This window comes from Penaeus monodon, chromosome 38 (assembly GCF_015228065.2).
Source record: "Penaeus monodon isolate SGIC_2016 chromosome 38, NSTDA_Pmon_1, whole genome shotgun sequence".
Classification (NCBI taxonomy): domain Eukaryota; kingdom Metazoa; phylum Arthropoda; class Malacostraca; order Decapoda; family Penaeidae; genus Penaeus; species Penaeus monodon.
Window position 1 is genome coordinate 18,411,024 of NC_051423.1, and position 10,944 is coordinate 18,421,967.

Genomic DNA, 10,944 nt, shown 5'->3' on the forward strand with positions numbered 1-10,944 from the left:
ACATTTGTATACCGTGCCTTTAGGCCGTAGAGTACACTTTGTGATACTAATGTTTCCTTGGACATCTTGTGTATTTTTTCTAGCTCAGTTTATGAAGCGTATTTTTAAACAAAACCATGCACAAGCTGATGAAAAATGTGTACTGAATTCCAGACTTGTAAATCTCGGCTTTGGCTTATAACAACTTTTTATTTTCTTTATTCAATGGTTAATGGTTAAAAGCAAGATAAATGTGCTAGACATCTAAGGTCATGTAGCACTATAGTTAATGTTAGGGGAGGGTGGTTGAGTTAGTGATTAGTTGTCTAAGCTGGGCAAAGGAATTGGTGAGTGAAAGGGTTAGGGTCGGGTGTGGTAAGGAGTGAGATTAGATGAAGAATATGTATGCGTTTGAGGAAAGAGAATAGGTTGTTGAAGCAAAAAGTGTGGGATTCTGTAAGGATGTTGTTGAGGTTGGGAGGTCGGTGAAGGGGGGATAGGTGGAGGAAAGCAGAGGTACGAGTTGTTTTAAAACGTGGGCACGGCAGTAGGATGTGTGGGATTGGAGTGTCTGGTGGTGTGTATTGACTTTATGAGAGTTAATGAGTTACATAAGGGATTCACGTGCGTAAGGAGGAAGTGGGAGGGAAGAGGGGATGGTGGGAGGGTTAATGTGGGGGGGTTGGGGTCCGGGGGTATGGGCTGTGTGGGGAGGGGGTAGGAGGATAGGGTGTAGGGGGGATATCGTTAGGAGGAGGATGGATATCAGCAGTTACTTGGAGTGTGGAAGGAGCAGGAGTTGTAAGATTTGGAAGTTGTGTCAGTTTTCATTGGTAATCTTGATATTTTTCAATGGTTTCTTCTCTGAGAGTTGGTTTGGGGAGTTTTGGGGGATAAAGGATTTCTTGTGAGGGGGGGGGAAGAGAGGACTGGTGTCTCAAGCATAGGAGCAAAGGAAGGTGGAGGTGATTGTGTGGTAGGGGAAGAGGGGGTGGAACGTTTGTTCTGTCTGTTACGGTAGTGCGAGGAGGAGAGGGGAAGGTGTTGGGATTGTAGTGGTGATTGAAGTATCTGTAGTAGAGATTGGAGTGTCTGGACTTAGGATGGCAAAGAGTTTGACTGGGGAAGGTAGGAGGTAGAAGAGGGGGGGTTAGATGGAGGGGGGGGGGGTTTGTTTTTAGGAGAATTGGGTAGAATGACGTCTTATCTGGAGTAAGGAGTAAGGGAAACCAGTACGACGTCAATGTTTGGCTGGGTGTCCAAAAAAGCCGCCACATTTTGGCACTGGCGTGTGGGGGGGAGGAGGCGTTGGGCCTATGGACTGAACAGGGAGGGATTGCTCCTCATGTGACTGACGTTAAAGGGAAGGTCATGTCTACGGAAGGTAATTTTGGCTATATTAGTGGGTTTCTTTCGATGACCTCTGGGGGGAATGGAGTAGCATTGTACTGATGTTGCATCATAGTCTGTGAGACAGGCAAGTAGGTCTTCTCCACAGTCTGACCAATCTTTGTCATAGATTGGGCAATTTGCTGGGGAGATTGAAACTGTTCCGGTGCAAGTATTGAGGGTGGATGGGGTTCTGCAGGATGGGGTTACCATATAGGTCGTTAGTTTGGTTAATGCTATAGCTTGGTTTTCGGATGTTACTGTGACAAGACGGGAGCGGTTGGGTCGGCTACGGAAAGAGACTTTACCTACTTGTTTTTGGAGACATTGTTGGAAGAGAAGGGTGTTGTCAGAGTAGGGAGCTGTGGGAGGGATCACGAAAAATCGGTCCCATTTGGCTGCGCTGAAGAGGGTATTCAAAATTGTTGTAGAGATAGGGGTAGTCGAAGGGCGGGGGCGTGACGAAGATGGAGTAGTGTTAAGGGAGGTAGTGTTATGGGGAGGTGGGCAATAAGGCTGTAAGGTATTAATAAGGAGGATGGGGTGGTTGTGTTGGAGGTTGTGGGGGTAGAGGTGTTGAAGTTGAGATTGCTGGAGAGTGGAAATGTTCCTTAAGGGTTGATTGTTGGCTACTGTACTAGTAGGTATTGATGAGGGGGTAGTTATTGCAGTGTTCGGAGCCGTGGTCAAAGGAGAGCCTGGGGTCAGGGAATCTGGTGGGTTTACATCGTTGGGGCTATTTGATGAAGGGGCAAGCCTCATTGCCCCTAATAGTGGGGATTAGTTTTCATTACTGGCCATGGTAAGCCTGGATTATGTTGGGGATAAAAACAGTCCACCCTTCAGGGTCCCCTTGGGGTAAGGGCTAGATAACTAAATCAGGGGAATACCGTGCCCATGGCTCCCTCAGGCCGTTCAGGACTGGCACAAAGTCAGCCTTTCATCCTTTCAGCACGGCTCTCACACCTTAGGAGGTGGATAGCAGAAGGGTTTGGTGAAGGGACAGAAACGAAAAGTCGGAAGGAAAATAAAGACCATGCAAAATTAGTTGAGTCGAGGGCTGAGTCCCAAGGTTGGGGAGTGGGAGTTCCCCATCATTGGGTCCCAGTCTCCGCCTCCTAAGCCCCCCCTCGACAACAACGGGCAAGGGATTGGGGGGGGTTTCTTTATTCAAACATTAGCTAAATTCAGTGACAGCAATATCTGAGACACTGCCATAAGACGTGGGCAATTTTTTAACCATTTCAGTGATGGTCGCCAATTTTTTTTTTTTCTTCTTCTTTTTTCTTTTTTCTTTTTTAGTACTCAAAAGAAGAGACGGTTTTTAATTTTTGAAGAGAGACTGACATTTACCTTCTTATAGGCAATTTTGAAGGGTAATCATACTATGAAACAACTGATTGTTAATGGTACATATTACTATTGTTATTAACAGTCTTTTTCAAACTGGACTTGCCCACAATGTAAATACATATGGTTTCCTCAAGACAAGATGAAAAGGCATGTCAGATTTTGAAGAAAAAAGCATGGAAATGTGATCAGACAGAAAAATTTAAACAAAACATAATAAGTCATTAATAGACAGACAGACAGTGAATGAGCAAATGGAAAATGGAGCAAGAGAAATTCTGCCACAAAAAAAAAGATGTTGATGCCACAGAGAATTTTCATTCGTCGGTATTCAAAATATAACAATAGGGTGGGACTTGGTGATGTTTGTGGATTTCTAGTGGTGATGATCAAAATAAATCAATTTACTAGACATCAAAGGTCACACAGCATTATGATAAATCATTGTGGTGAAATGAGTAAAAATGAGTTAACAACTATGGTAAGTTGACAGATGAAGAGAAGGAAAAAAAAAATAAAAGGTAGAATTAGTTGAGGCAAGGGCTGAGGACCAAGGTAAGGGCGTGTTAGTTGTTACTTCCTCCATGCATTTGGGAATAATTTTAGCAACAACTCATTTTTCCGATATGCTCCATGCGGCAAGAACTTTACTGTGTGAAGCCTATTAACCCTTATCTGACGGGTAGTATTCATAGTGGCCAGGGCCTCGTCACCCTAGCATGCGTGACCACTCATGCCAAATACCAGCATCCCATGCCGTTTCTTCGGTATACTACAAAGATATGTTGTATTTTCAGTTTTCATTATTTTTTAAAGTCTCTACTTGTCAAACTTCCTGATAAATCGAGACTGAAGGGTATTTTTGTTGTTATATAGACTCCATAGTTGATCATTATTCGGTCTATAGTCCAAATAAAATAAGCAGTGCGGCATCATGGAGTTGAAATCGTCGTTTTGTTGCATTTTTTTTGTTTGTTGCATGGTAAAAATGATAAAGTGTTAAAACCGACTTAATCACACTTTCACTGGCAGAAAAATAATCTTTTGCCGTGATTGTAAAAAAAAAATTCAAATGCCCATACATACTTTGCATGTACGTGCCCCCGGCAGATGGTCCCGCCATGCCATGGCATGTGCGTACATGCCACCCGTCGCAATGGGTTAATGCATGTACTTTCTACTCAAAATTTCAATTTGCTATCAAGAAATTTGTGGTTCAAAGAGGTCTGCCCGTGAAGTTTGAAGAAATTAATTCATAATTGCTTGTTATGAAACACTAGTCCTGAAATTTTTGTAGATAAAAAGCATTATATTTTTGTCTGTATATCACTTAAATTTCTCCCCAAATACTGATAATCCACTTTTCTTAATCTAGAACTGAAAGGTGGAGTCATCAGTATCAAACCCATTACTTTCACAGTACTAAATAGTACTTCAAGCAAACCATCTGTCCTCAAATATTCAAATAATTCTGTTTATTGTTAAAAACAATGACAAATACTTTCTTATATAAGCCCAAATTTTATTAGCCTTGTTTCTAAGTAGTCAGGTGAAATTAAATATAAATCTTCTTTCATAAATTTATTTAGAAGAAGAATCCCAGGATCTTTCCTCCAAGATGCTTCCTCTTGGCTTCTTCGTGATCCATAACTCCACCAGAAGTTGTCAAGACAATGTAGCTGTAAAAAGAGGGAAAAAAAAAATTAAAGCCTTCACTTCAGTTATTGTATATAAATCTAATATATATACTACAATTAACTAGACATTTATAATGGTAAGTCCATTGTGATTTTAGTTTTCTTTTTAAGACACAGATGGTCACCACAAGTGCTTAGTAACAATGAAGTAAATTACTTTCACCTGTTTTTACCCAATCCCTTGAATTTTTTTGTAAGAAAATATTTTCATTGCTAACAGCATTGATAAAAATGTTACGATGATAATGTCAGTAATAATGATAAAATTATCAATAATAATAGTACTGCAATCAACTTCTCCCTAAATATCTAAACACCAGAAATTTTAATTACTGACCACTTTAGTTTTGTAAATTTTATTGCACACAGATGGCTCCACAACTGCTCAGCCACCAAGGTAACAATTAGTAAGACATAGTGGCCATACCTGATTTCCCCGTTCTTTGGAACTGCCAAAAACTTATTAACCCATTGGATTTGGGTGCCTCGCACTCTGCACATGGTTGGACCATCAGGTTTACTTGAATAGCACCTTTCCTGGGTGTGTGGTTATTAGGCCCAGCCCATACAAACATGTGCAGTATCAAAACCCAATACCACCCTTTTGCAAAGTTCTCTGAATATGCATATCTTGTTTTTTTTTGTCATTTTCCAGGGTCTATATTTCATTCTCTAATCAGATGGTAACTGATTTTTAGTTAAGCAGACTCCATAGTATATCTCTAGGTAGTCTACAACTGTAAGCAATAACTGTAATAAATAACAATGTTTTTGTTTCCGAAATATTCAGTTTCTTGAAACACCTCTTCATGCCTGCTGGTCAAGGCAGGCAGGAATAGAATCTTGAGCATGGACCCACACTAATCCAACCATGTTTCAGGAATGGTACATTCTACACACACATTTACTAGTGGAAAGAATAGAAGACCCCCTTCCTATATGTCCAATTCAAATCTTCCTCCAAGAGCTCTGAGCAATCTTTACAATTCACTCCTGTTACACCAGCCCTAAACTAAATCCTTCCACAACAGCATATTCCCTCACCTACCCTCAGCTAATTTTTTTCATGACATGACTGTCACTCTACCTGGCTCTAATAGGTTAATATATAATAGAATCTTTCCAAAATCAGGGAAAACTTCCCAAGGCGAGGTAGGTAACAATGGCCTCCTTAGAGACAAAGCACTTGTATAGCCATCAATGTAACAATTCTTAACCTAATATTATGCAGGTGATGGCATGTATTTTTGCCATCTATGAGCACTGGGTTAAGGAACTGGGTAAACAGACTTGGTCATGTAGGCCTAATATTTGTCTCCTTGGTGACTGCAGAATTATGGAGCCATTTAAATGTAAACAAACTGACAAAAATCAACAGCATATAGTCTATTCATGAGCCAATCATATCAGCCTAGGTACCTGTTACATCTGAGGGTGCATTTGCTCTTTTGCAATATCTATATTGTGACAATGTATAATGGTTTATTTTTTTGAAAATACAGGCAAATCCCAGTTACTGTCAAAGATGTTCCTAACAGTAACTGAGGAAATAAAACACTTCAAGAAATTATTAACACATTTTGTAAAAAGTATCTCCAATTACTTTCCTTGAAGTCAACTTTTTTAAAATTAACCTAACATTTTAAGGAGTTTTATCTTTTTCAACTGCACTGTTTTTCTTACTGACAAGTTATAAAAGAATTAAAGTGATAAGCATGGAAATTACAAGAAAAAAAAATAGTTTACTTAGATTGCAAGAACAGCTACAGACAGGATGCTAAACTGCATTTATAATATGAGAGAGATAGAGAACTTCAGATTCTGTTTTCCCAATTTATGATGTAAATTAAACTACACTCACTTCAATGTTTGTTTGTTTTTAGCAATTGCCATAAGACTCAAACATTTAAAAGTAGTTTACCTTTCTTTAAAAGCTATTAGCTATTACAACCTATCTTCTAGTGTATTGCAATGTTATTTGGAAAAAAACAAAAAAATGCAGTACTGATTTTCTAGTGATCTTGCTATCTATATCTACCTATAACAATTTCTTTAAACGATCATTATATTACAGTAAAAAGGTAAAACTCACCCAAACTGACGAGATGGAAGCAAATTGTTGGTCCACTTCTCAATGGAATTGATGGTCACATCAAAACGTGGAGAGATGACACCACACTTAATAAGACGACCAGTGAGGTTTACTACAATCTTGCCAGCCCTGTGGTCATCAACAATCTCAAATTCTCCAATGTAACCTGTTAAAATAGGAATCAATTTACAATATGGTTAACAAAAAGGGGCCAACTGCGATTAGCTACAATACCCGAACCCAAATAGTCTATACATAGATGTTGAAATCTATTAAATCTATTATAAAGTATGCAGATTTCCCTAGGTTATGCAATGCATTAAAGTAGCAACTCCATATTCATTTTCCACTACAAAATTTTTATTTATAAGAACAAAATACTGGGATGCAAAATGGAATTACACATATGGAGCATTAAAAACTTTTTGCATCTGTTTACACCCAAAGCATTGCTACACTAGTCTTCACCTTTGGGAAACTAACTCATGGCCACCTAAAAATTCATAAATATTGAATTAAGCACATTAAACTTTTTAATTATATATAGAAACTAGCTGTCGGAATCCCTTTACAACCACAGCCATAAATTATTCACAAGAGGAGATTGAATTGTTTTTTTTTTTTTTTAACACTTCGCTAATTCTAATGCTCTAATCATGTAATGAAGATGCTAACATTTCTATTAACCTTATTTTCTCAAATTAAACTCTAGACACTGACATTAAGAAAGGTTCATGAAATATTGTAATAATCCAGAATAAGACTGCACAAGGAAAAAATAATACATAAATAAATAATGGTCATGAGAATTACAAAACACTGAAGTTTTTAAATTAAATAATATGCATACAATGATATCTACAGATCAAACTTGACAGATTATGTACCTCTGGTAATTGTTATATAGAGAACCAGTCCAAGTCACATCTCACCAGAAGGCAGAAGTGTTCAGACCACAGCATTGTAGGCTACTCTGGAGAGTCTATTTATACCCAAATTTACAGCTACTTGCTATACTATCAAACTTTAAGAACTAGATATCAACCTGAATACCAACATGCCAAACTCACCATGCCTCATCATCACCGTCAGGAACTTGACTACGACCTTTGAGCAGGGTCTGATGAGAACCTGTCTCTTTCCTCGCTTCTCAGCATTGTTTATGCTTCTAAGAGCATCTGCAAGGGCATTCACTCGCACCATTTTGACGCGTGTTTATGTCTGAAAAGAAGATTGGAAAAGTTAGTGGACCTTTACTCAAGCCAAAACTTTCCTTTGAAACTACGTAGTAATACTGAAATGTTCCAATATTGTAGATTTATAAATATAACATTCAGGAGGAGACCCATGATTTCCATGGTACCTGAAGTATAATCGTTTTAATACAGTATGATAATTTTCAAGCTGAATTGCCACACGTATGTGCAATGTGTGAAAAAAAAAAATTAGCAAATAAGTTGAAAACAATGATTTAGAAAATGTATTTTCTCTATTGAATTGACGACACTATGGGCACACAATTGAGATAAAAGCTCTAAGATCCTTGGCAATATATAATGTGCATATATTTGGCACTGCCCAGTAAAATGGCCACAATGATACCTGTTTATTCACCATGGTATATAGGTGGGTTAATTTTACCAAAAGCACACTAAGTTTTTTTGTTTTGTTTTTTTTTTATTCCAAGAAGGTGGGGGAGGGAGGGTGCAAACTTCATGTATTACATGTATTATATTCAGGATAGATACCATTTAACAACCCTAAAATATAACCATGGAAGCTTCAGCAAAAAGATTATCTAATGACTGCATACAAGGTTCCATCACAATGCCTTGAATTTTTTTTTTTTATATATCAACATTACTTCAAGCTCACAGTAAATAGCACATACTTCATTCTTGACCACATTCACTTCTTTTAAGTGGCCATAAATGTTCCAAAAACTTCAACCGTGGCCAACTAAGTAAATACTAATATACCCTCTCATAGCAAAAGGAATTGACCAAGAAAACAACAACAGAACAGGATTTGGAATAGGTTTAAATTTTTTACAAAAACCAAGCCCCCAACTCCACTTCCTAATATTTAGTCAACAATCCAAGTTGCCTTGACTGGGCATGCCCTACAGGCACAGCACAAGGGAAGGGTTTATGGGGGGCTCTGCTACCAACACCCACCAGGAAACCTTGTCTTCACCTTGGTATGCAAAGCAGATGGAGCTAAAACTCGGGAGCAAAAAGTCAACTTAGTTTAAGCAGCGCTTTCTGCAATTTTTTTCCTTTATTCTGTACTGTTACCATGTGTGTCTGCAGATTATATCTTGTACCAACAACTGCAGTTTTTGCCTCTACAAGAATATTGGTTAGAGGGAAAAGGCACTGCCATCTTACAGAGCATAAGAAATAGTCATAAGTAATGACAGTTACATCTGCTGCGGCCTCATATTTAGAGTAAAATGACAAACATCTGCAGGATATCACCACTCAGAGACCAAGTCTACAACACCCTCACACAGATAGTTCTTAATGTCCAGTTTCTGTAAGTTGGCAAGAAGTGCTAATATAGGAGGTTACAGGGGGCTTGGCCACCCTATACTCCCTAGAGAATAGAAAGTACAAAAGGTAGGTTTGGATTTTTGATACCCTGGTGTTAAGACTTCGTCTCTGGAGGGTGCGTTGCCCTTAGTAACATACCAGAATATCATCTACAATTTGCTCTAGCTTAGTGCTTCCATACCATAAAGATTAACCTTGAATAATTTTAGTTTCAGCCAGAAGGTATAAGGTAAACTTGGCCTGTAAAGGACAGAACAATGTCAAGACCCTTTCTTCAATGGCATTTCCTTCACCAGTTAATAATAAAATTGTGCACCATACAAGTAATACATTGGTCTACATATACTTAATGACCTCTTTATGAAAAAAATTCATATTTGAAATAATCTGAGCAGGAAACAAAACTAACATTAAATTAAGTAGAGTAGTTATGTTATATACCACAAACAGGTATATAATGGGGGGGGGGGGGTCAGGAGGTAGAGCACTCCTAAGTTAGGAATGACTTTGGTTCACAAGGCAATGTTTGTGGGGTTCCCCTCATTCCCTGCGCGCTTACACAGTGCTAGTGTAAGCCGCAGAATCCGGAACCAAGACCAGTATCCTCCGGCAGAACACGTCAACAGCATCAGCAAGACTGTCCAGTCCATAGTCAACTGGGGAGCCTGTTGATCTCCACTTCACCTTCTGCACCCAGCCACTCACACTCACACCCACAACAAACACTCCCCAAAGAGATAAGACCAGTACAATATAGTCGATGCCCAACCATCAATCTACTATATGCTCCCTAAGGCTACTGAATGAAGTAACAAGGTCTTATTCTTGGAACAATGCAGTCGCTTCGTAAACAAGGACCATTACTTCCACACATTTCTGAACCAGTCATTTGTGATGGAAAACAACAGATTCACAAACTTTACAATTTGAACAACAGGTTCAAAAAATAATACATGCAAGATTCAATAGTTATAGGAAAAAAATTAGCCAGAATTCTCTATAGTCTGGAAATACTATTTTAGAACAATAATAACCACTATCCTAACTTCTAAACCATGATAGATGGTGTTTCACAATACAAACTTCCTAATATATCACAAACACAGACCTAGTGGTGAAATCACAATTCTCAGTTCTCCCCATTCACACAACTATAAAGCTTAGATAACTGCAAACTAATTACTACACTATTCACAAACAATACACTTATTCTTCCTCTAAAACTTAAAACCCACTCTTGGTCCCCTTAATGAACTATAAATTCGATTACTTCATTATAACCAGCTATACCTCAAAAGCATGCATTTATCATGTAGACTCGTAAAACGTATCAAGGGTACTTTTAAAACCACTGCTTCTGGGTATATATCAAACACATTCATTCTACAATTACTACTCATGTTAGAATAACCCTATAACCCAATTATCACTTAAATATTCGCCATCAAATCCTACATTCTGGCCTCTAATTTGTAACATTGTGTACCCAATGTGTCCCCCCGACAGCCAAGCCATAGGGCGAAAACTTGCATTTCCTCTCCCTATTCACTTCCTTTTCTGCTTTGAGGAGCAACACGGAATCAATTTCCCTCCTAGGATCAATAGATGAAGCAAACGACCTTACGCACAGACGTTAAATTCCACAAAGACCGAGAAAAGGCAGCGCGGACGCACTTGTAAACACGAGCCGCACGATGTCGGCCAGGGAGCGCTCACGTGTTGTAAACATCACACATTTTACGGCAAAACTCGCACTCCCCGGTGCTAAAATCGTCTCGGCAAGCGGCCGTGTACTTTATCCTTTATTTTCGCCGAGATGTAAGTAATACCTTGGCCGATAAACCCGAAAACATTTGAATCACATGGAAATATCACTCACCAA

General features: G+C 38.8%; 1 protein-coding gene across 2 annotated transcripts in view; it reads right to left on the bottom strand.

Annotated features, from left to right (window-relative positions):
- Window positions 1-4,284: 4,284 nt before the first annotated feature.
- Window positions 4,285-10,944, bottom strand: part of LOC119596916 (40S ribosomal protein S15Aa) — a 6,815-nt gene continuing 155 nt past the window's right edge. The window contains exons 1-4 of one of the 2 annotated variants that reach the window (XM_037946280.1): window positions 10,942-10,944; window positions 7,578-7,728; window positions 6,508-6,673; window positions 4,285-4,397 (exon numbers count right to left, since the gene is read on the bottom strand). The exon at window positions 10,942-10,944 is cut by the window's right edge and continues 155 nt beyond it. In XM_037946280.1, the coding sequence (XP_037802208.1) occupies window positions 4,304-4,397; window positions 6,508-6,673; window positions 7,578-7,710 (393 nt within the window). In that variant the 5' untranslated portion in view covers window positions 7,711-7,728; window positions 10,942-10,944 and the 3' untranslated portion in view covers window positions 4,285-4,303. Of the gene's footprint in view, window positions 4,398-6,507; window positions 6,674-7,577; window positions 7,729-10,736; window positions 10,768-10,941 lie in introns of those variants that run through there. The other variant, XM_037946281.1, reaches the window with a different exon arrangement.